Source organism: Podarcis cretensis, assembly GCF_951804945.1.
Source record: "Podarcis cretensis genome assembly, chromosome: 7".
NCBI lineage: Eukaryota > Metazoa > Chordata > Lepidosauria > Squamata > Lacertidae > Podarcis > Podarcis cretensis.
In genome coordinates, this window is record NC_137176.1 from 28,835,487 (window position 1) to 28,861,543 (window position 26,057).

General features: G+C 40.3%; 1 protein-coding gene across 4 annotated transcripts; it reads right to left on the reverse strand.

Annotated features, from left to right (window-relative positions):
- Window positions 1-745: 745 nt before the first annotated feature.
- BLOC1S5 (biogenesis of lysosomal organelles complex 1 subunit 5) lies at window positions 746-24,137 on the reverse strand. Of its 4 annotated transcripts, XR_013840769.1 has the most exons (8): window positions 23,876-24,137; window positions 20,832-20,914; window positions 18,439-18,568; window positions 17,252-17,310; window positions 13,122-13,314; window positions 2,915-3,057; window positions 1,090-1,255; window positions 746-908 (listed from the first exon to the last, which is right to left on the reverse strand). XR_013840769.1 is itself a non-coding variant. In XM_079983888.1 (6 exons), exons 1-5 carry the CDS (start codon window positions 24,120-24,122, stop codon window positions 13,138-13,140), a joined length of 696 nt encoding a protein of 231 aa, XP_079840014.1. In that variant the 5' UTR covers window positions 24,123-24,137; the 3' UTR covers window positions 11,681-12,408; window positions 13,122-13,137. The 4 variants fall into 4 exon arrangements, 2 of the variants coding, with proteins under 2 accessions (XP_079840014.1, XP_079840013.1); XR_013840768.1 differs by lacking the exon at window positions 2,915-3,057; XM_079983888.1 differs by lacking the exons at window positions 746-908; window positions 1,090-1,255; window positions 2,915-3,057 and adding an exon at window positions 11,681-12,408.
- Window positions 24,138-26,057: the final 1,920 nt, after the last annotated feature.

Here is a 26,057-nt window from a genome sequence, read left to right on the forward strand (position 1 = left end):
TACTGAAGTGCTTTCCATGTAGGAAAAGCAAAAGGTTTGAAGCAACGCTAATGAGTCAAACATGACCTTAAAAAACCATCTGCAGCAAACAAGGTGTTCACTCTTTCAGACTTCATTTGCCTAACTCTCTACCAGGAATCTGCCTGCCAAAAGGACCAACTGGTGCCAACAACAGTGGCAAGTTCTAGAGCTGCACATGGCCTGCAAACAAAGCGTTAAGCAAAACTCAGCAATGCAACCCACAAAAGCCAAATACTGTACCCAGTAAACTAATCTGACCTTCTCCTTTTCTTGGATGTCAGTCTAGCAAGGGCATGTTCCACAGATACAAAAAGGAAGTTGTTAATAAGGAAACAGAGAAGCTGAGCTTGAAGCAGACGTCTTTGCAAATCACCCTTGCATTCCCTTTGAATGTCCACTGTAGAAGAGTGTCACTCAAAATACTATTGCAGTTTCAGTTAATAGCTAATGATTTCTAAAGACTGAGAATACATGCCATGTATGAGATTGTAAAAGCAGTATTTATACCATGCTGTCCTATTTTACTTTGTAACAAGGCTGAGGAACTTGTAATCCAACAATTTTGGGCATGTCACAACTCCCATCACCCCTGACCACCCCAACCACAGATGGAGGGCCACATTTATACTATCGCAAAGGGAATGCTGTTGAACTGCTAGAAAGGAAACAAAAAGAAAACCATCTGTCTTCTTAATGTTGTTTCCCCAAATTATTTTCCACTATATTCAGTTTACAGTTTATTTAGTAATTTTACTTTATGGACATACAAACAAAAGATGGGTGTCTATTGCTACTGAACTATTTCATCATGTGGTTCCTGTTTCTCTTGCTGGCAGTTCAGATGATGTTGCTCAAAGGCCACCAAGAAAGAAGCTATATGCCTGTGACTATAAGAGAGAAACATAAACAAACGGTTCATTGTTCCTGTACTGAAGAAAAATAACGTGTCATTTGCAGTCACTCTGCCCACAGCTCACTTGATATCTCCTCCCTCACCAGTGCCAAATACACAGTAATCTATTGCCCTGAGATGTCAAATTCCAAGCGAAGGAAACTGAAATGTCATACCTTCATTCATAGCACCATCTCATGGAACTATTTTTTCCGGATTCTTGGGAAGTTGAAATATTTCAGAAGAATATCAGGAACTGTTGTTTTAGCTTGTTTGGTAAGTAGATAATTGCCTTCCAACTCTACACGTTTTTCAGGAAATGATGTGAGTGTTGTATTGTTCCTAGATGGGGGCAGCAATGTTTTTTAACAAGGCGCACATACATATATGTATTCTTTTTTTAAAAAGAAACAAACACAACAAGACCATGTAGTCTTAAGTCTCTGAAGCTGAATCAGACTTTCTGTAGATAAGACTTTGTCCCAGACAAATTGTTCATGCGACTGAAAGTATTTCAGACGGCATGCAAGCAACAGGAAAAAAAGAAAAAAAGAAAAAGCACCCACCAAACAAAACCTATTATATTAGACTAAAAAGGGACGTTTATACAATGGAATATCAGCTACAACCAGAACGTGCCTCTGGGACAAATCAGAACTTTTCTATGTGATCCAAACAAACAAGGCATTATGAGTAATAAGAATGACAATTGTGCAAAATTGTTTTCATCTTAAAATGGGTAGTTCAAAGGAAAATCATTTCAGTAGGGATATTGGGACAATTATAGTTCAACAACTCAATTCTAGCTGGGTAACTTTGTATGGCATGCCAGCTGGTCATCTAAATCAGAAAACTGATTTCGCTCATTCTTGTGATGTTATTCTTGCGGTACAGAGGCTACTGAATTCTTCCTGTACCAGATAATGTGAGGAGCCCCAAGTCACATGGAAAGAGCCCACACTGCAGCTCTTTGCCATGCCAGCATTGCCTTACTTTCTGGTACAGTATGATACTGCAGTGCTAACACCCAGCTCCATTTCTCCATTCCACGCATAAAGCATTATGTCATGCACTCAGTGAAGCTTACTGATCCACTATATGTAGGACTGTATCCAATGAAGTCTTCCCATCAATTCAAGAACTTCTACTAGTGCAATAGAACTTCCCCTTCTTCTCCTCTACCTGTTGCCCTCCCCCATCTGCTTTGGAGGGTTGGGGGAACTCTCAGAACATACTTGAGGGGTGTACGGGGTGGGATAGAAGTAGGGGAAGGTCTGCTGCACAAGTGGAAATCCTTCTGTTAATGGGATAACTTGATTGAATACAACCCAAAGTTTTTTTCAGATTAGAAACTGGATGATCTGGCCCTGTGGCAGGAGTCATTGCAAGAACAGTGCATGAATGTGTGGTGCTTGTCAAAGAGGAGTAGTAACCAAACTCCTGCATTATTTTTTCAATGTTGCAGAAGCAGGTCTAAGCAATCAGTAAATCCCCCTCAAGAAGCAACCAGAATTCTTTAGTGCTGACTTGGTAGAATCTTAAATGTGGGTTAAAGTGAAGTAAACTGTAATGTGTCTAACCCTAGTCTCCTGTGGTCCTGTGAACAAATGATGTCCACTTGACATCCTGCTCCTGTAGATTTTTATCCAGAAGGAAGTCCCATTGGTTTCACTAAGACCCACTCCCAAATAAGTTGGCAGAGAATTCCTCTCTGCAATTGCAATTTTTGGGTTTTTTTCCCCCCACAGCCCTTAAGGATGCTCACAGATCCCTGGCTGAAAAACAGATATTGAAAGGATGGGGAACACATATTTTACCGAGCCTTCCATTGCGAACAATGTAGGAATATTGTCGGAAAGGGACCAGGAAAACAATTATTTGAGAACAGCTCATGCAGAGTAAGGAGGAAGAGCCAATTGGCATAGACTTCACCACTTCAGACTGTAGGTGGGTGATTGCTCTATGTGGAGAAACAGTCAGAAGCACAAACAAGCAAATCACCTCTCAGTGACACTCTTCACTGGCCAGAGGCTACTAATCCATACCATCAAAGACACTTGAGTTCTGGTTCTTTATGCTGGTTTTAGTAAGCAGAATTCCTTCTTTCTTCACATGTTGCTTCTCTAGGGTCTCTCATTCAAGGTCTAGAAAGCAGGCTGCACAATATCCCCAAATAACTGAAGACTAAAGTTAGCAACAACAGGCAAGCTTAACCTTATCCTAGATTAGGTAAAGGTAAAGGTACCCCTGCCCGAATGGGCCAGTCTTGACAGACTCTGGGGTTGTGCGCCCATCTCACTCAAGAGGCCGGGGGCCAGTGCTGTCCGGAGACACTTCCGGGTCACGTGGCCAGCGTGACATCGCTGCTCTGGCGAGCCAGAGCCGCACACGGAAATGCCGTTTACCTTCCCGCTAGTAAGCGGTCCCTATTTATCTACTTGCACCCGGGGGTGCTTTCGAACTGCTAGGTTGGCAGGCGCTGGGACCGAGCAGCGGGAGCGCACCCCGCCGCAGGGATTCGAACCGCCGACCTTTCGATCGGCAAGCCCTAGGCGCTGAGGCTTTTACCCACAGCGCCACCCGCGTCCCTAGATTACTTCAAGACAAAAAAGCACAAAAAAGGTATAAAGATGTCCTTAAAAAGAAGCTGAAATGGGACTTCCTTCTAAGCAGTGCTTTTTTCCTGGGGTACCTACACCTTTTTCATTTTCTAGAAGAGAAGCACTGCTTCTAAGTAATGTTTGAAGGCTGGGATGTTAGAACTGGTATGAATGCAGATAAGTACATCTCAGATGCACATAGTACCTTCAGTGCTCATACTGACACCTGCTGGTGAGCAACAAATCATATAACAATGATATCAAGTGACTGACTATTATGTCAGCAGGCTGAGCAATTTTCACAAGCAGACTGATCACAGTCTGTTTTCTTCATATTTTTTCTTGTTTTTGCATAAAAAGTGTTGAGCAAACAATAATAAAACAAGAAACAGCTTCCTTTACATTGCCAGTAAAAGTCACAATGAAATACTAGACTTTATTGACAGAATACAAGGACACGGTTCATCTAGGGTCATTTGCCCAGTAGAAGCACCATTCCCTCCCACAGCAAATGCAGTTGGTGAGTTCAGAGGGGACTGATGGTGAAATATAATCAGGGTTTTTTTATTTGAATTGGATTTTTTTTTATTTAAATTGGATTTTTTTCAATAAAATGCTTTTGGAGGAAAAATCTTTCTGAAGATAGTTTTCTATTTAAGTTACATTATAGTCCAAAGGCTATTCATCAGGAAATAAGGATTTGTTTTAAGTATTTCATGTGTGCTAAAACTCAGTCTAAGGTTTTTAAAAATTGTTTAACCACATCAGTTAACAAACATGGATACATATGCTACAATGTTATTGATTTAGTTAAATAAATTGTTTAAATTGTTATTAAGGAAATGGTTATTTTTCTCCTTCCAATAAAGTACAGCAGAAAAGTTGTCCAAATATAAACCGTTAACTTATTAAACCTCACAATAATTTCATAATTATCTGTCAATGTATTTCTAATAGCATAACCAAATCAGTAATTTTTGATATAATTGTAAAAACTACTCTGAAAATTTATTACTCCAAAAAACAAAACCTTCAGAGGGGAAATCGGAATTTTACAAGAAGCTGCATGAGATAATGCTGGACTATCTGGACTATGACAACATCATTATGATGGGAGATATGAACGGGGTGGCTTCAACCAACATGGACAAGTCTCAAAACCAAAATGTGACAAAAGATGGCAGACTACCTAAAACTTTTTTTGAACCGACTGACAGTATGGACTTGATTGACATCTGGAGGACAAAGAACCCCCTGGGAAGAGAGGGAACATTCTTTTCTGAAGCCCAACTGACATGGACAAGAATCGACCAAATATGGATAACTAGAGGTCTGGCACCTAAGACGAGAAAGGTGGAAATCTGCCCAAAGACCTGCTCCGACCATAACGCTGTAAAGATGGATATGAGATTAAGCCCAACCGGCTCCTTTAGATGGAAGATGAATGACAACCTGTTTAGAGATCAGGAGATTACCAAAAAGGCCCAAAAAGCTTTGAAGGACTATTTTGAGATAAATTTGAACACTACGGTGGAAAAAAGAATCATCTGGGATGCAAGTAAGGCGGTCATGAGGGGGTTTCTGATACAACAGAACGCTGCAAAGAAAAGAGCACAAAATGAGAGAAAAGATAAGATTTTGGAGAAAATTAAAGAATGTGAGAAGAAGCTAAGAGTGAAACCGAAGTCAAAGGAGATTTTGAAAGAAATTAAATTTCACCAAGCACAATACTCCAAATTGATAAATCAGGAAGTGGAGTGGAAAGTTAAGTTGATGAAACAAGGATCATTCGACTCGGCAAATAAATGTGGAAAACTGCTAGCATGGCAGTTAAAAAAGAGACAAAAATTAAATACGATCACTAACCTAGAGATTGAAGGAAGAAATATTCAGAACCCTGTGGAGATTAGGAAGTGCTTCCAGAGATACTTTAAACAATTATATACTCAAGGGCCGCAAAACGAGGTGGAGATAGAACAATTTTTGATAAAGAATGGACTACCAAGGTTGTCCCAAGAAAACAGATCAATCCTGAACTGTAAAATAACACAACAAGAGATTGAAGCTGCCATTCAGAATATGCAACTGGGCAAATCCCCAGGGCCTGACGGGCTTACCTCCAAATATTATAAGACATTGAAAGATTATTTGACACATACACTAATGGAGGTTTGCAATGAGATTATGGAGGGGAAGAAAGCACCGGAAACGTGGAAAGAAGCCTTCATCACATTGATACCTAAATCAGAATTGGAAAAGACACAACTTAAGAACTACCGCCCCATTTCCCTTCTTAATGTGGATTACAAAATTTTTGCAGACATTTTAGCAAACAGATTTAAAAAGGTGTTAAGCTAAGTGATTCACAAAGATCAGGCAGGCTTTCTCCCAGGAAGACATTTGTTTGCTAACACAAGGAATATTATTGACATTTTGGAACTTCTGCAAACAAATATTAATACAAGAGTAGTGTTAATATTTATAGATGCGGAGAAGGCCTTTGACAACATTTCCTGGAAGTTTATGAAGAGAAACCTGGAAGGGATGGGAGTGGGACGGGGATTTGAAAACGGGATAGATGCAATCTATTCAGAACAAAAGGCTAAATTGATAGTTAACAATGTGGTGACAGAAGAGTTTAAAATTGAAAAAGGAACACGACAAGGTTGCCCTATTTCCCCTCTGTTATTTATTTCAGTCCTGGAGGTGCTCTTGAATATGATTAGAGGGGACCGGTTGGTGGAAGGAATTCAGGTCGGAGCGAAACAGTACAAACTTAAGGCTTTCGCAGATGACCTAGTTTTGACCTTACAGGAGCCAGAATCTAGTACGAAAAGGGCATTACAATTGATTCAAGACTTTGGTCGGGTGGCGGGTTTCAAATTAAACAAACAGAAAACTATGGTATTGGAAAAAAATTTGACAGTCTCAGAGTCAGAAAGGTTTCAGAAAGTGACAGAGTTAAACGTGGTTAAAAAAGTAAAATATCTAGGGGTGAATATAACAGGAAAAAAACTCAATCTATTCAAGGACAATTATGAAAAGTGCTGGTCAGAAATCAAGAGAGATTTAGAAAGTTGGTCAAGACTGAAACTTTCCTTGTTGGGCCGAATTGCTGCTATAAAAATGAATGTATTGCCAAGGATGCTGTTTCTTTTTCAGACTTTACAGATTGTGGATAAAATGGAGTGTTTCGGGAGGTGGCAAAGAGATATCTCTAAATTTGTCTGGCAGGGCAAAAAGCCCAGAATTAAGTTTAAAATATTAACTGATGCTAAAGAAGGAGGGGGGTTTGCCCTGCCAGACTTAAGGTTGTACTATGAATCAGCAGCTTTTTGCTGGCTGAAAGATTGGCTGCTTCTTGAAAACACTGATGTTTTAGACTTGGAAGGATTTAACAATGCTTTTGGATGGCATGCATATCTGTGGTATGACAAGGTTAAGATTCATAAGAATTTCAAGAACCATATTGTAAGGAAAGCAGTGTTTAATGTCTGGACAAAATATAAAGACTTATTAGAAAATAAGACCCCAAGGTGGTTATCACCTATGGAAGCTAAGGCTGTGAAAAGACCCAATATGGAGGTCAAATGGCCAAAGTATTGGGAAATATTAGAAAGAGATGGAGACAATTGGAGATTGCAGAGTTTGGAGAAACTAAAAGATAAAGTGCGAGATTGGTTACATTATGCTCAGATTAAAGAGGCTTTTAAATTGGATAAAAAGTTAGGATTCCAGGTAGAAAAATCGAAATTGGAAACAGAACTGTTAGAACCTAAGACTAAATTACTTTCAAGAATGTATAATTTGCTGCTGAGGTGGAATACACAGGATGAAATGGTTAAATCAGCTATGATAAAGTGGGCACAGGACATTGGGTATAATATCATGTTTGCTGACTGGGAAAAGTTATGGACCACCGGTATGAAGTTTACGGCATGTAATGCCTTGAAAGAAAATATTATGAAAATATATCACCTGTCAGATAATAAGTGTTGGAAATGTAAGGAAACTGAAGGAACGTTCTTCCACCTCTGGTGGACTTGCCCCAGGGTTAAGGCCTTCTGGGAAATGATATATAACGAGCTGAAAAAGGTATTTAAGTATACCTTTCCTAAGAAACCAGAGGCCTTCCTTTTGGGCATTGTTGGCCAGAGGGTGTTAAAGAATGATCGAACATTATTTATGTACGCAACAACAGCAGCAAGGATACTCGTCGCCAAATATTGGAAATCTCAAGATTTGCCCACGCTGGAAGAATGGCAGATGCAACTGATGGACTACATGGAGCTAGCAGAAATGACCGGCAGAATCCGAGACCTGGGAGAGGAAGCAGTGGAAGAGGACTGGAAGAAATTTAAGGACTATTTACAAAAACACTGTAAACTATATGAGTGCTAAGAAGGATGAGAGATTTGAAAACAACAGGGCCCCATAAAGTTAGTTAAAAAGATTATGAGAAGGAGTGAAATTTATGAGAAAAATAAATTTTGAATAAATATTGTGTTAAAACTAGATATCTAAGACCTAGATAAAAAATATTCAAAGTTAGGGACAAAACATTGGAAATATGTACAATAAGAATGGAAATAAGGTGATAAGTTGCTGGCCAAAGTTTTATAAATTTGGAACGCAGGAGCGCGAGATGTGAGGAAGTCCAAAGATGAAGAAAAGATGGGTATCACAAGATGTTAAATTTTATGTTTGTTTCTTTTATGTCTATTCTTTGTTTATTCTGTCTTTTCTCTACTGTATTAACAAAACTCTTAATAAAAAATCTTAAAAAAAAACAAAAACAAAACCTTCATATGGTTGTAAATACTAAGAGTATACTAGCAAGAATGAGTCTTTCTGTAAAAATAAATAAATAAATAAATAAATAAAGTCTTACTGACTAGTGATTTAAATCGTGATTTAAATCAATTTGATTTAAATCAAATCCACCCTGCTATGTATATTTTAGGGTGTAGTATCAAACACTCTTGGAAGTTATATCAGGTACTGAGTTCAAAGAACCTGTGTTAACACTAAGAAATGAGGACAGAGAACTTTGTCTGTTAGGTTCCTTTGAAAATTCTACCAACCATGGGTGGTCAATTTTGACCCATTTTAAATGGTGGCTGTTAAGTTGTGGGTGAACATATCAGACGACACAGCGATTCTTCAAACAGCTCTTATTTATTCACAGGCCGGAACAGAATTGAATTGAAGGGTTCAGATAGCCTGCTTATATAGAGTTCCACTACAATGCAACTGTAACACTTTCTGTAACTATCCAATCACTGAACATCAGTTTCAATCCCTTTTTTGCATATGTGGACCTGAGTGAAAACTATCTACAGTATCCCCCCTGCTGGCCCAGGGTGAGAACTTCAGTACATAACATTGGCCTCTTCATCCTAACATTTTAACATGACTGCTGCTACCAAAGATGTTGCCGGCATAGGAACTCTTGCCAGTTTGCACATACATATTGTAATGTGCTGTGAGATCTCATGGCAGTTAAAATCTCTGCCAATGGTTGGCTGAGCTGCTGTGCTGTCGCTGAATGTCCACAAGCATTTTAAGTACTGAGGGAACGAAATGCAGACAACAGAATTTTCAAAAGCTGTCTGGCTTTTGTGAGGGAAGTGAAAGACTGTTTTGGCTATTCTTGGACAAAATGTCTTTAGAGACGGGATGAACTTTATTTCTGTTACGGGCAGACTAAGGGGAATGATGAGACGAGGTTCTAGGAAGTTTGAAAGACATGAAGCAGGGAGCACAAAGGCCAAGATAGCATATGCTAGAAAAACCAGATTCATTTTGGCAACTGATTAAAAATTGAAATACAAGATAAATGCCAGATGAATTCCAAATTGGCACATATTAATTTGTTACTCATTTATTTTTGTTTTTCTCTAAACTCGGAATACATGCTGGTGGAGGTTACCTAAGGAGGGAAGGGTGAAAAAAGCAAATGAGCAGCTCTTAGTTAAATCTGTTTTCAGTCAAAGTCAATTTTGCTCACATAAAGCAAACTAAAATCTCATCACAAGCCCCAAACTATACAGCTTATTTCTTGTAATACATGGAGTGTCCCTAGGCTTGTTCATTGGATCCTAGAGCCTTAATATTCACTTGGAGTGGAGGAATTAGTCTGCTATATGTGAGCAGCTATTAAGTGTCCAGGACCTGGACTAAAAATAAATGCCACTTTAGACAGACATAGACATAGCCTAACAATGGGGGCCCTTTTTCCTATTTGTCTGAAATTTGGCAGGTCTGATCCTTTGGAGGGGTAGCAGAATGTCTGAAAATCCAATGCCAATTGGACAGAGAACACAGCACTTACAGGCAGAAGAAAAGCAGCTTGGACTCCCATTGAGAGTAACAGGGGGAGGGAAGAAAACAAATGAAACAGCAAATTAATAACAAACACGATTGTAACAAATGACTCATGAAACAACCATGGATGGAGTAACTTTTTTTTCTTGCAAGAAGCAGGAATATGATGTAGGTAGAAGAAAATGCATATATCATTGATTTAGGTTGGGAAAATGCATGTATCAGGTATGGAGACCCTCCGATCTGTGGAATAAATTATGCTTGGAAGGGGTCCTAATTGAGCACACCTTGAGCACATCATATATACCTGCTTTTATATATGTCAGGTAAATTTGCAGCTGCCAAGGAACAATAGAGAGCATTAAAGTGCCCTACAGTTGTTCCTTGAAAGCAGGGCTTTCATATGGCGCTTTTAAAATGTGACCTTCATCCACCCAGGGGGGAGGTAATCTGATGTCATGGTAATGTATATTGATGGGTGGGCAACCACACCTACCTGTTGAAGTGCCCAGGGCAGGAGTGAGGGGGAAGCTCAAGATTTGAACTCACTGTCCTCCAACCCCTGGTGTATATTACTGACACGAAATATGAAAGTACTATGCAGGTAAGGAAACTGGATGGTTAATAATTAGAGTGGCTGAAGGAGGCAGGATGGAGATGGCAAAGGGGTGAAATCAACAGTGAAAAGCATGAATAAGCAAACTAAGGACCGGGGGTCAGATCCGGCCCAATCGCCTTCTAAATCCGGCCCGCAGATGGTCCAGGAATCAGCGTGTTTTTACGCGTGCCCTTTTATTTAAAATGCATCTCTGAGTTATTTGTGGGGCCTGCCTGGTGTTTTTATGTGAGTAGAACGTGTGCTTTTATTTAAAATGCATCTCTGGGTTATTTGTGGGGCCTGCCTGGTGTTTTTACGTGAGTAGTACGTGTGCTTTTATTTAAAATGCATCTCTGGGTTATTTGTGGGGCATAGGAATTCATTCCTTATTTTTTTTCAAAATATAGTCCGGCCCCCCCACAAGGTTTGGGGGACACAGTGGACCGGCCCCCTGCTGAAAAAGTTTGCTGGTGAAAAGAAATGAGCAGTGGAAGGGGTCAAGAAGAAAGTAGGACAAGAGAAGCACCCAAATTAGGCACAAGAGGGGCTGTGAGCTTTTAGCAGACAAGGAGTGGAAGGAAAAGGAGGCTTTGGGTGTTAGAGAATTGTAAAGCCGAGATGTAAGGCAGCCAATTCCAGATAGTGAGAGACTAGCAGCTACATCTTCTGGGAAGTACTGCTGCTTCTGCTGAACCCAGATGTGCACAGCGCTAGGGATTTCCTTCGATCCCTGCCTCAGAGCTATAAAACCCATGAAAGGGTCACACAGGTGGCGTCATACCTTAAGTTAACTTCAACAGAAGAAATTATTTTTTAAAAAGACACCAATATCTGAGTTACAAAAAGTCGGCATTTGCTTTGAAAACCAAGAGAGTTAAAAACCAAGAGCGACCTTCTGAACTGCCTCAAATTCAATTCTATAATAAGCCATGCAGATTCTTAATTTACTTCACCACATCAGTGAGTTCACAGACATCTGAAAAACTGCTTTGCATTAATTTCGTTAGAGGTTCTCCCCGACCCCCTCGCAGCGTGTGAAATGCTTTAAAGTCATCCATTTCCCCTCCTGCCCCCCCACCCCCAATCCACAAGAGAATCACAACATTCCAGCATGCCTCAGTTGCTGGCAAGTGCTCTTTTCAGCCCAGGTACCTGATGATGATTGATGAAGCTGTCAGCCCTACGGTAGTGGATAGAGCAGCTTGGCAGAAGTTCAGTGTTATTGAAAGAAATCACAAATACTTATTCCATCTCCTCTGCTCACTTTAATCACATTATCAACAGGCTGCCAGGATGGAGCCTTGACACTAAGCCATACATTCACACAGGCAACCATTGTTGGCCATCTGCAGTTGCAACACAGATAATGAGTAATTTTGTTTTACATGTTCCTATTTTATGCACTGCCTAGCTGTTAAAATAACACTTGATCTTCCTGTTCCTCACTTAGCCTGCCTTGGCTTTCATCCTGTTATTAATGAATTGTTTGAAAGTTAGGTTACAAAGGACTAATCAAGGAGCTTTCCCTCCGTTATTCTAATACTGAATGCAGATTAATCACAGTGAAAACAGGAGCTCATCACGCTCCATAATACCATCTCCTTGTAAGAACACAAATTGATATGTGAAGTTGTTCATCTCGAGCAAAAGTTGCTCACATGCAGTGCTCAAAAAAAAAGGAGTAGTTGTCCCCTATAATGCTGGATAACAGGAGGAATAATACTTTTGAAAATCTCAGGTTGTCACCCATTCTTGCTATTCTATTTATTTTTTTTTAAAATTATCAGTTCTTCTGAGAGATCTTTCAGATTTCTTTGTGGTGAGCTTTCTAGCAAAAAGTCTGTCCATAAAGCTCAGGGCATTGTACTTCTGTAACTTTGTAGCTTTGGAGGATTTATCAAATTAAATTTTCACCATCTTCCTTGTTCTGAAAGCCAAGGTATAATTGTGAAAGAGCTCATTTGACTTCCCTGCATGAAGAATAGGATGCATTTACAAGATGAATGGTTGTACATAGAAACAGAGAAACTAATTTAGATTATCATGGGAGAATACTGTTTATGCTGCTACATAGACTTGTTTTTTTAAAAATAACACAACATAAATACCTGCCTCAGACAATCAAATCCTATCTTAGTTTAGTAACTCAAGTTTATGTTCCCTGTACCTGTATGGCACCCTTCATATGGGTGGGGAAACAAGCCAGAAAACTTCAGTTAACCATAAACTTTCAGCTATGTCTGGACCAGGAAACTATGGTTAATGGCTACCAAGCAAGCCAGGCCACAATGAACCATGTCCATGGAGTTAAAGTTGGCTTACAAATTCTCACTTATTTGGGAGCTATTAAGCATGGTTTCCCAGTTCAGACACAACAGGAAGCTATGCTTAACTGTGGCTTCCTGGTTTGTTTCTCCACTGAAAGGAAATGGGGAGCAAAGGGAGTGAGTGTGATGGCACTGAGCTTGTGAATATCCTGGCTTATTAAGCAAAGGCTTGATCATCTGAATGCTGCCAGTATCAGTGCCAAAGAATAATTACAGTAGTTATAGAGCCCCTCCCTCCCCAATTCCTTGTTATTCCTGGTATGCTATTTGAATTCTGGTACTTCCTTGGTAACCCTGAAATTGGAAGATGCTGGAATAAGAAGAAAAGCAATACTGCAAATGTGGAGCAGTCTTACTGAGCACGAGAGTTTCTTAAAGAGTGTGTTTGGCGAGGTCCTTTTCCATTGCGGCATATTGCTCTTTGAGGCGCTCCATCGCTTTGATGTGCTCTTCGTCCACGACTGCTTTTGCGTTCTGCTGCTCCTTCACAAACTCCTCCCACAGAGCTCTGCGTCGTGTTTCACCAGCCATTAGCTTCTCAGTCTGAAGCTGAGAAGGAAAAGGACATTACAAAAGAAAACATCCATGCAGTTTAGGTTTCGTGGTACAAAAATATAACAAAAAAATGACAAGTACTTTACAGGGCACAGCGGGTGTCACTGCTAACAAGGCAAGAATGGAAACCAGCTTTCACTATAACAGGGTCCCTTATACTGTGCCACCATCATGGGTGAGAAAACAACTGCCCAACCATGCTTTGGCTTCAGTTTCTCCCTGCTGCGGCTTGCTTTCATTCTGATTTATCCCCTCCCCGCCACAATTGCTATTTGCTATCTGCTATATCTAGTTTGTGGCTTCCCCTTGCACTATTGCCTTTTTTTCTTACACTGCTGCTATTTGTAAACTGGATGGTGCTGTTTCTAGCGCTTTCCCTGTAGTATGTGCAATTGTATACAGGCAACAACTAACCAACGTATGACTGCGCATGCACACATCGCCGTAACCCAAAAGTGGTTGGAAAAGGGGGCAGGGGGTGAAACACACGTGAGGGTCAGGAATGTAGCCCCTGTGCAAAATGGTTGTTGCCTGTTCTACAGTGCTGTGGACAAATTGCTTTGGGTACTGTTGCAGAACAAGGAAAATTTAAGTAAATGAACAAAGCAAAATCTGTCTTTTTAAAATCATCCTATCAGACACTTCAATTTGTTTTTGTTTTAACATAAATACCCAGACAGACACAGTGCTTGGCTATGCTCTGGACTGGCAACACTCAATATTTAACTTGAAAGTTTAATAAGCAGTGCCAATTCCATTTAATAACCTCTCTTATATAGCTAACTTCAGCAAAATGCATGAAATACAGCATTGCAACCACTGATTTTGATATGCTCCTTTAAAAAATAAAAAGTGACCCTGGATCACAAGAACCTTGTATTTAGTATTTGTCACCCTCCATCTTAAGATATACACACATAAGAAATGTGAAGTGTAGTCAGGACACAGGACTGTCTTGTTCATGTAGAATTAAGCTGCCCAATGACGCACATAAACTAGGGAAAGCCATCAATTAAAAAAATAATAATTTTCAGCTTTCCCAGGATGGTGCAAAGGCTGGAAGGGAAATCTGGTGAGCAAACTAAAGCTGGTTCTAAAGAATTTTTCAGCAGTCCTTTCCAATTAAGGCATAAAGTGACACAAGATAAGACTGGCATGGTAAAGAGCATGGTCAAGTCTATGGTTTGGGGCATTATGTTCAACATACATTTACCTCAACCAATACTAAAGCCTCACTATTGTGCTATTTCTGAACATTAGACAGAAACATTCTAAATCTCCCTGGCTGTGGATCTCCTATAGTCTTCACACAGCCATTACCATGATAAATCTACCAGATATATGAATAAATTGCTACCACATGTATTGACAGAAAGTGTCTGCAATCGTGTCTGAAATAAGGAAGGAGCTATGTAGAGGCATTGGCTGGCTTCACGTTTCCCCCAACATTGTGGTTCTTGCATAGCACACACATGCACATCATGATTTGTGATATATTGCCAGGTCAAAAACTATGAAATTGATATCACCACATGGACTTCCAACCGGTTTGAGATTACATATCAATATATTGCCCAGCCCTACCCGAAACCACTTCTTTGGGGCTTTCTTACCATGGTACTGTATTACATCTGCACCAATATTAACTTTAACTGTGGTTAGGTTCAAACTAGTGGCTGACGCCAGCGCTTGAAGTGGGTAAAGGTATACATTGGTGCAGATGTAACACTGCATCATGGCTAAAGGAAAGAATTCGTGTGTAAGCGAAGAGGAGGGAATGTGTGTACCTGTGGTAGACTCCCAATATTTTAGCCAAGTTGAATAAATTGGGAATTTTACATCCATATTATGTCTGATATCATTTAACTGTTATCCATCATTTTCATATACAAATAGAAACATTGACTGTAGCTGCAGCCATCTTACAATGCAGCTCTATTACAGCCTAAAGAGCTGAACAGGTTGCCTATAATAGTGAAGTACAGAACTAACATGGAGAATTAACTTCTTGCACAGTTTTTCCTAATCCTGAGGTTTTAGAATATCTGTATTACAAACAAGCAATGTGCAGCCATGTGAGAGATTCCAGTGAGTCACATGTTCTTATAATATGGCCTTTCATTAAATAACATCCACAAGTATGAAACACTTCCATTTCAATAAGCTGTATTCATAATATGTTCAGTGTTTTCAACTAAGCAGGAAAGATTTACATTTCCATTCTGTTGGATATTTTTGTTCCACGAAAAATAGGGATTTGGGTTTCTTTAACCATCTCTTTCCCCTTTCTCAAGCTGTGAAGGAAATTCTAAGAAAAACTTTCCACATACCGAGAAAGTGGAAGAGGATCTAGTAACTCTGTTATTTTTATAGTGCTTCTTGAAGACTTACTAATGGCGGCTCTCCTCAACCTCTTTCTACATTTTTTGCAGCTATTCTGAAGGAAAGTGAGCTTCTAGAACCAACTTTTGTTTTACTGAAGGCTCTGCAGGAATCTGCAAATTTCTTGCACATTACCATTTGGCAGTGTGGTGTTTGCCCGTTCTTTTGGAAACGTCTGTACAGGGGGAGAGAAAGGGTTAATAGGTAGACCAATAGGAAAGCCCAGAGGCGGAGCCTACCTATTTTTAAAAGGCTTAGCCAGAGGTTTAGACAGTTGGGAAAAAGCAGTTGGAAGACAGATGGAAATAGAGAGACAGTTAGTGCAGTTGGTTCTTGTGTGAGGGGAGGAAGAAGAGTTAGAGTGAGTTAGAGACAGGATAAAATAAGACTAAGAGGGTAAAGGGTAACAGCATTTCGAATGCATTTAAAGTTTAGTTGTGTTTGCAATAAACTACAATCTTCATTGTTAACTTGAGAACCCGACTGAAACTAAGTGTTTTACCGGGGAGGACCTGGTTGGTGGCAGCGGATTAGTGGTGTACGGGTCAATAGTCCATGAAATGACCGGGGGCTCCATACGAACGCCACAGGCAGTCTCAGGGATCATCAGTTTCAACACATGCAACATATCAGAGGTCTGCAGAATGCAAACTATGGATTGGCATTACAGTCATATGTCATGTTATGTCCGCTTCATGTTATGTTCTTTCAGGTTACGTTCTGCAGCGACCTGGAAGTACCGGAAAGGGTTATTTCCAGGTTTCGCCGCTTGCGTAGACGCACAAAATGACATCACGCACCCTTCAGTCATCTGGAAAGTGTGTTACATACACGAGGAGGAGGCTGTGGGGACTAGGGTGCTAGCTCCCTACATTGCTGTCTCCTTCCACCTTACATAGGGTGACCTAGAGAAAAAGCGAGCCTCTTGTGGTCATGGAGGCTCTCTGAAACTTTTGGAACCCAAGAAAATCTAAAGGTCCAGAATGCGAGGGTGGGGGGAGCCTCCACAAATACAAGAGGTTCCTTGCTTCACTGTGTAGCCCTTAACAATCTGAAAGGCAGAATGGTGGTCGGGGCAGAGGTAGCATAGCTCCCCTTGTGTGTTAGCATGCTTTTCCAGTGACAAGAGAGCTGGTATGTACCTGGAGAAAAATATTTAACCGTAAGGCATCCACTACTTAGCATATGCTAAAGCATTCATTAATTGGTTCACAGCTAGTTGTTTCCTCCCTGGCTTATATGCTGTGTTGAATGCAGTATTATAATATAAAGACAAGACTCAGCAGCAGAACACTTGCTGCTGAGATAGTAAGAACGAACAAAGAAATGAAACAAAAGAAACCACAAAATCCCGTTTACCATAGCAAAACCTAACTTGCTGTAGGTGTAGGGAAGGAAAAAGTAGAGAAGGGAAGATTGAAGGCGCAGAACAATTATTCTGAAACCATACAGTGTTTTTTTGGTGCAAGGAAAAAACTACATAAAAACTACGTAGACTATCACCAGAATAGACCCGGCATTAGTTCTTAACTAGTTTATTAATCCTTACCTTTCTTTCTTCCTGCTCTCTCCCCTGGAGTCTGTTGATCATTTCATTGGCTACCTGTACTGAAATGTATAGGTTACAATTGTTTCATTGGCTCATCTTAAGGGACACATTTCTGACAAGAGTTATTTAATCTCACTGCACAGAGAAGCTGTGGATCTTAACCATATTGCGGTCTAGTTTTAGCCAGGATGCCCTTGTCAGGATGCCTTTTGACATGACTGGGTAAACTTTAAAAGCCACTGAGATTTTTGAATCAAGGTAGTCTAAATTCTGTGCCTACACATATTCTATTAATTTAAATATTCACTTATGTTGCATAACACTTTTTATGCTAGTCATTGAGACATTTGGATCTATGCAGGATGCTGAAAAAACTATGTAAAAATGTAATATTCGCAACCATTTTCTGCTTTAAACATGGCAACTTATAAATATATGGCTAAAGAGGACTAGAATTATCTCCCAAGTTTTGCTGCCTGTGTATATCTCCAGCCATCTTATCCTTGCAACTTCATACAGTGGTTTTTATTTTCCTACATTTATATCCTGTCTTCTTTCCATTATGGGACCCAGGGTGGCATACACATGGTTCCCAGGTGGTCACCCATCCAAACACTAACCAGACCCAGACTGCTTAACTTCAGTAAGGTAGTGTACCTTTCAAACATACCCTGGGAGGGGTGTGTGTGTGTGTGTGTGTGTGTGTTGGATGGTTCCTTCCAGATCCCATCTTGCTGCCTTAGAGCCATGCAGGCCTAACTATGATGCACCAAATTCATGCATCATTTGACATGCCCACCCATTGCTAGCCTCGCTCAGAATGGAATGTTGTTGTTGTTTTTACAGGAAATGGAAGTGTTAACAGCCATAACAAGGAGGGGATAGGGAGGACAATTTGTAAAGTCAGAGACTTCTTTTCATGGTAGTATCTCCTACTGCTGAAAAGGCAAAGTGCTTTTAAAACTAAACAGCAGTTTCCCTCTACAATTAAAACATCAGGGAAAACTCAGGATGAAAATACTCACATCTTTATCTCCTTTTGAATATGGCCCATAATGGTGTGAATAAAAGGGCCACCTGATGGCTACTTTACATAAAGACTCCAACTTTATGTGGAGCTGTTTAGTGTCTAAGAATCCAAACACTTTGTAAAAGGCATAGAAGAAAACCAATAATTTCTAGCTTACATCTCCCGAGAGCTTCATTTAGGTTCCCTTGCATCATTTGTTCACACTTTGGCAGAGTTTGGTCATTTGTCTCAAAAGTTGTGTTCTTCAAGTTTTCAAGAACCCGCACTTCTCGGAAACCACGCTTTTCCTATTGAGAAAGTTAAAAAGGGGGCATTTCTATATATTCCACAAGGTTCATTTGCTGTTATTTAGATGCTATCTTGAAGTTAGTAAATGGACCTCCCCTTTAAAAGTGTTTTTAAACAGTACAGAATATCTAGACCTTTCTCACTTAATGCTTCTAAATGTTTATGGAGCACAACCTCATTATTAATACATCTCATTTTTCAAAAACAAAAAAAATTAAAACGTTTTGCTTTTGCTCATTTCATCAACAATTCTTAACAGAAACCAACTGGAAGCTATCACTAAATTCAGGGTCCACACAAATCTCTGCTCTGGCCATTCAGCTTGAGGTTTTGCTGCCATCTTGTGGAAAATATATTCAACATATAAAAACAAAAAAACCCCAAAGGTATCTATTTAATATGGGAAAATATAGGTTTGATTACATTACAGGTAATTTTAAAAAATGCTTTCATTTTTCAGACAGGCTATGAAAATCAAGAACTTAGTATTATTTCCTTGGGATAATTTTAAATGTTGCAGGTGTGGGAAGGAGATTCCCCATGAATGCTCTCAAATGCCTGTTTCTTTGCACCAGTTTCTCCTCCTTCCCTGCTGGCCTTTTCCTGCTACTGCTATCATTTGTTCCTTCATGAAAACATGGAGAGAGAGAAAACTAATGTGGTAGTTTCTTCTGTTAGAAACGGCAGCAGTGACAGTATTAAAGACAGTGGCAGGAGACAAGGAGAGGTGTGTCTTTCCATATGGATGGATCTTAAAGGGCAGATAAACAGTAAGGCCAGAAGCCGTACAATCTGATCTTTTATTAAAAAGTAAAAAGAGAAAGAAAAATCACACTAATAGTCTTTGTGGTTGTAAATGAAACTACAAGTTTTAGATGCTTTGAAACACTGCCAAATTATGATTTCCATGCTTTTAAAGATCTGGTCCCCAATTGTCAACAGCTGGCATTTTCAACAGAGACAGAGTCATGAGCAATGCAAACATCCAAAAGCTGCAGATAATCTATTCCATACTTACTTGTCAAAAAAATGCATACAAAAGAAAGATAAGAGGGCAGAAAAAACAAGAAAATTTACAAGAAATAAAAAGGAAAGGTAATGAATAAATTCCCCTTGAAAAAAGATAATGAAACAGGATATCCAGATGTTGCAAACACAATCTTCAATGATAATAAACCAGGAAATAGAGTGGAAAATTAAATATTTAAAGCAGAAACAATTTGAACAAGTCAGGGAAATTATTGGCTTGGAAAATAAAGAAGAAACAAGAAAAACCCTGCATTAATGGAATAAATGTAGGAGATAAGAGTTGTGGAAAATCCGAAAGAAATAAGAAATCTTCAATGGTATATTGGGCAATAGATATTGGTAATAATATAGAAATGGATGGGAATATTTATGGAATGTGGATATAAAATTTACAGCAGGGTATAGTTTAAGAGAAAACTATATGAAATTGCTATATAGATGGTACCTAACACCTAGTAGATTGGCAGTAATGTATAAATCCAAATCGAATATGTGTTGGAGAAAGAGAAAGAAGGTACCTTTTTTCGTATGTGGTGGTCTTGTAATAAGGTTAAAGCTTACTGAAAAAGATGTTTAAGATAACATTTATTTAAAAAACCAGAAGCTTTTCTTTCAGGAATTATATGATCAGAACTACCTAAACAGTATAGAAATTTATTTATGTATGCAACCACAGCTGCAAGAATGTTATTTGCCAAAAAATGGAAAAAAGAAGAGGTCCTGATGAGAGAGGAATGGATACAGAAGTTAAGGACTACACAGAAACGGCAAAACTTACTGGAAGAATAAGAAATCAAGATAACTATTTTTTTAAAAGGAATTGCAATGGTTTATTGAGCATTTATAAACAAATTGTAAACAGATTAAGACACTGGCAGGATTAATGTAAAAACCTGCAGTTTCAATATATATATGAGATATATACGAGAATATATAACAAAATATGTTGAGATAATTTGGAGCATGCAGGAAGATGGAAAGAAATGGAAAGAACCACAGAAAGAGGGGGAAGGAGTCGGGAGTATGAAATGTTAACAAGCTGATTGAATAATTGTTGTAATTTATAAAAATATTTACTTGTCAAAATGATGGGTTTATTATTTATAAAAAAGATTAACAGCCATTCATGAAACATTTCTCTGAAATCTGAAGATGACTGTACTTTAGAACTATCCCTCCCCCATTTACAAGGTAAATTATTTCAAAATATAGAATATAGAATATCAAACCTACTTCAAATTCTTTAATGAAATAACGAATTTCTCCTTGAATAACTGGTCTGTGATCCAAAAGTCTGGAATATATTTCTCCAACATCTATAAGAAAAGTAACGAGACATGTTCATGATAAATAAAACAAGTATGCATTATCAGGGACCTGCAAGAAATCATGGTGGTTCTTGCCTCTCCGATATTCTCTCTCTTCCAACCCCCAAACTCCATCTCCTCTTTTGGCAGGCCACTTCTTCCTTTCTATTGTACTTTATCTTTTTCACTCTTTTTCCATTAGCTACACGGAGGGAACAGCCTTCAGGATGTTGATGAAATAGTTTTGCTATACTTGCTGCCTTATAGTGAAATAATATTCGTCATCACAGTCTGCCCCTAATATCAGTCCTGGATGATATATGGATATATCGCCCAGGCCTAGTTCCAAGTTTGAGTGCAGTAAAACAGCCAATGAATTACAGTGGTACCTAGGGTTACATACACTTCAGGTTACAGACTCCGCTAACCCAGAAATAGTACCTCGGGTTAAGAACTTTGCTTCAGGATGAAAGCAGAAATTGCGCAGCAGGGGCGCAGCAGCTGCAGCAGCAGGAGGCCCCATTAGCTAAAGTGGTGCTTCAGGTTAAGAACAGTTTCAGGTTAAGAACGGACATTTGGAACGAATTAAGTACTTAACCCGAGGTACCACTGTATACGAAGCCTGGGCTGGATCACCCTTAAAATGCCTTCCCCTTGGCTAGCAGAGGAGGCAGCCAAACATGTAAAGGGCTTTTTAAATATGAAAGGATAGGCACATAACTTTGCAACATTAAGTTACACTATCCAAATACTACGTACTTTGCTTCCTAAAGAAAAAAAAAGGCAATTAGAACTGTAGACAGAATAATATTTAACAGAAATAACTGAGCTTTTTAAAGCTTGTACACAGAGATTAATGATTTTTTTTCTAAGGTTTTATAAAATAGTTGGAGTAGCACATTTTTAAAGAAATAAAAGAGGCCTAACTAACTTATTCAACTCATTGGGGTTTTTATGCTCAGTCTGCACCCTTTCCATCGTTGACATTGTGAAGCCTCTCAACATTTGCCACCACTCGCCAAGCTGAAAGGTCCTGCAGTTCAATCATAATTTTTGGGATTTAAAAAACGTGACCTATGTAGAATTAGTTGTACCTAAACACATGCATAACCTAGCATAGGACTGGATTGTTAGGAATTTTTCAGAGCAATTAGAGGACCCCAGCGCTAATCTCTAAGCAATTTCCAAAGATCTGAAATCAGGCGTGTAGCAAGGAGTGACAATTTTTGTGGGCTTTTATATGCAAAATCTTAAGGAGATATTTGCAGGGAATACTGTACCCAAACATTGTTCTGACTATGGCTGAATCCACATTACTGCCCCTTGTTTGCAAGGCAGCACTATACTAATCCTAACCCCACCACTCAATTGCTGCTCAAGCAGCATACTGTATAGAATACCATGCCAAAAATCGAGTCTGTATTACACAGCACTGGGAAGCACAGTAAAAAGTGGAATGATCTACATGGCATTTGAAAGGTATCCCACCTGTCTAAGTTTCATTCCCTTTCCTTTGCCACCTCCAGGAATGACCTCTGGGAGGAGCGCAGAGGGAAGAAATGTTGTGGTGCATCTGCAGCAGCACAACCAAACGCCTTCATCTGCCCATAGCTGTCAACTTTCTCCTTTTCTTGGGAAGAATCCTATTCAGAATAAGGGAATTTCCCTTAAAAAAAGGGAAACGTTGACAGCTATGCATCTGCCCCAGATGCAACAAAGCATGTCTTTCTCATATCACAGTCACAGCAGGTGCTGCAACCTTCCAACAGTTGGACTTCCTCCCAAAGCTGCACTCCTCTATTGTCTCCTGAGGCAGATAGATGCCAACAAAATTAACAATAAAACCCATATTTATCCGGGCAGGGGGGCAATTTTTGTCCTCGCTCAGAGCGCTATATTACCAAAGTATGCCCTGTTCTCAGGCCAGTGAGCTGTTCCAGGTCTGGCTTTGCAAATCCATGGATCCTCCTCAGAGTCAAACACTTGGCAACTTTTAAACGTTTTAAGAAAATGGAATAACTTGCAGTACAAATACCGCTGGATACTCAAAAGGAAGTTCAGTGGGACTTACTCTCAGGCATAGTATTGCAGCCTAAGAACGAGGCACAATGGTTGGCTATTGTTGTTGTTAGGTGCTTGACACTGTTAGAACTAGCAGAATTTAGAAAATACATGGCCATGACTTGCTAGTTACTCTTAAAAGTCAGGCAGAGGAATCTCTGCTGGCTTGCCAGCATGTATGTTGGCCTGTTTTGTTTTATTTGTTTTATCATTTGCTCCACCCACCCTCGGAATGTGGCCCTTGGAAAACTGTCCACGTTAAAATCTCCTCTCAGGCTGAATGAGATTCCCATCCCTGGTATATCACTCTTATTTTATACTCAACTTTTGGTAACCTTTTCAAAAAGGGTGGGCAACAGCCCATTTAAAAGCATATTCTCTCAATGATTATGTGGAAGAGAGCAGATAAGGAATTTCTTATGAATATGCTCTTATTTGTTTCCACTGTTCATACTAACAGAGTAGATCTCCTCTTCAAATAAAACTCTTCCTTCCACAGAATTTTTTCACAGTGAGATGCATAACTTACCTAGGATCCAAATGATCAAATGTTATGCAAGTTAAACGGCCATGACCATTTTTTTGGAGTCTGCAATCCTATTTACACACTTCTTTAAAAAGCACCGCCGAACTCGGTTTCACGAGTTCCTTACGAGTTATCTAGCGCCCCTTTCCATTCCGGGCACGTTTGTAAGTTTTACCTTTGAACAGCCGCCTAAACTAGAGAAGCCCATTCAAACAGGACCCGTTCACGCATGCGCTCCAGGGGGCGCCTTTCCAACTTGAGAACCTATGCCGCGCATGCGCTCTAGGAAAAAACTTTTCAGACTGAGAAACCGATGCTGCGCATGCGTACCACCCGCGTTTGTTATTCTCTCACTGAGGGTTAAAAATACGAGCCCTTCTTACCCTTTAATATAGGATGTGAGGACGACACCCCCAGCGAGCCTCGCTTCTTACTAGCGCCGCCGGACAGAGGCGGCTCTCCAGTTTTACTTGGGCTGAGGGTCACGGGACCCCCACCGTTCATCTCGTTCCTTACTGCCAGCAACGGCCGTGGAGGGGCTGACTTTGGGCTCAATGCTTGGACAGCGCATGCGCAGCTGCCATAGTGCGTGCGAGAGCAGGGCGGGGAAGCCTTGCGAGTACGGCGCATGCGCAAGGAGCGCGCTTTCGTTTTGCGGGGAAGTTCGCCGCCCGAGTGCGGGAGGACGGGGGGGGGAGTCGGTCGCTGTGACGTCACCCAAGCCTATATGCTCGTTCAGTGCTGTCATGATGGTTAGTGTTAAAGAGTTAAAAAGAAACCAGCCTCCAGCTGGGATAAAATAGCTAGATCCCTTTGTGTTTGTGTGTGAGTGTGTTATTTTTTTACTTTTACATTCTTGTACTAATTTATCTCCCCCCCCCGACTTTTTATGTAAAAATGCTGTTTTTAATTTGGAGGGGCGGCATTTTTCTTTTTTAAAAATGCAAGTTTTCTAACTGTTCGGATGCCTGACAGTGCAATCCTAACCCTGTCTACTCAGAAGTAAGTCGCACTGACTTCAATGCGATTTACCCCCTGGTAAGCGTTAGGATTAGGGATGCGGGTGGCGCTGTGGGTTAAACCACAGAGCCTAGGGCTTGCTGATCAGAAAGTTGGCGGTTCGAATCCCCGCGACGGGGTGAGCTCCCGTTGCTCGGTCCCTGCTCCTGCCAACCTAGCAGTTCGAAAGCACACCAAAGTACAAGTAGATAAATAGGTACCGCTCCGGTGGGAAGGTAAACTGCATTTCCGTGCGCAGCTCTGGTTCGCCAGAAGCGGCTTAGTCATGCTGGCCACATGACCCGGAAGCTGTATGCCAGCTCCCTCGACCAATAAAGCGAGATGAGCCCCGCAACCCCAGCGTCAGTCACAACTGGTCAGGGGTCCCTTTACCTTTACCTTTAAGTCTTAGGATTGCAGCCTTTGTTGATGGGTGATAGTGCACCTGGCTTGTTTTTGTATTTTAAATTTTTACCGGTTTTTTTTTTTAAGTGGCTTGAAAGCCTTTTAAGAGGGTTTTAAACTCAATCCACATTGAATGCCCATTTACAATGTGCAACTTCTCCCAGAGAACCCTGGGAACTGTAGTTTATTATTCAGGTTGTGCGTTTTCGGGTTGCGCACCACACCGAACCCAGATGTACCGGAACGGGTTACTTCTGGGTTTCAGCGCATGCGCAGAAGCGCCAAATCGCAACAGAGCATCCACTGTACACACAAACACCAATATTGCACAAACTGCCCTTTCACCTAACCCAATGAGCTGTACAGAGGAAGCATGGTTTATGTAGATAGCATCTCTTTAGGTTGAGGGTAGTGAAATTCTGATGGTGAGGGAAGTGCAATAGGAAGCAAGAAAATTTGGTGCTGGTGTTGTCTTGGACATTTGCATGGACTGCACAGAAGGGCCCTGTAAGCTGTATTATACCAATGTTTTTCCCTCCATAGAGGAGGGAGCACCGAGGTGTAAAGGCAGCTGTCAGAAAGGTACACTAGAGTCAGCTGTGAAGTGATTTAGCAAAAACAGACATCGGAGGGGAGTGGTAGGCAGGTGGTATTGGCTACTTGCCCACAACTACGGCTATTCTGTAGTGTGCTTTTGTCACAGCACTATCCACTGATTATTCATAATGTTGTTGATCATTTGACTTCCCCACCCCCAATAATATAGTGTCAATAATTTTCCAGGTGTTGATTTGAGAATTCCTTCCTATCCGCTCCAATCACCAGATAAGATTTTAGCACCAGTTCATATCCAAAGACTGGACTTTCACCTTGCAACCAATTGTCAGATGTCGAGGTGTCTCATATCTGTTTCCCTACCCCTTGCACAGAGATAATTTTCCTACAGGAAAGAGCACATATGTTTCTGATAGCAAAACAGCTATTTTGGCAAAAATGTATGACTCCTGCAGTCATACAACAAAACATACAGGCTACATTTCATACATGATGGTCTAAATGCCTTTTTCTATAGAGATATTTCTAGGCAGTGGGGGGAAATGCAATGTATGAATTACAGAACTGAACTGAATGGCAGCCAGTTTTGTAACAGGTGGCCTTCAA

Bases quoted from the DNA above. Each gene is read 5' to 3' on its own strand.
- BLOC1S5 (XM_079983888.1), bottom strand. From the start codon at position 24,122: ATGCGCCGTACTCGCAAGGCTTCCCCGCCCTGCTCTCGCACGCACTAT. The intron at 20,915-23,875 runs GTAAGAAGGGCT...CTTTTCTTATAG, and splicing joins CTCACATCCTATATTAAAGG to ATGTTGGAGAAATATATTCC. The intron at 18,569-20,831 runs GTAGGTTTGATA...CTTTCTCAATAG, and splicing joins ATTTCATTAAAGAATTTGAA to GAAAAGCGTGGTTTCCGAGA.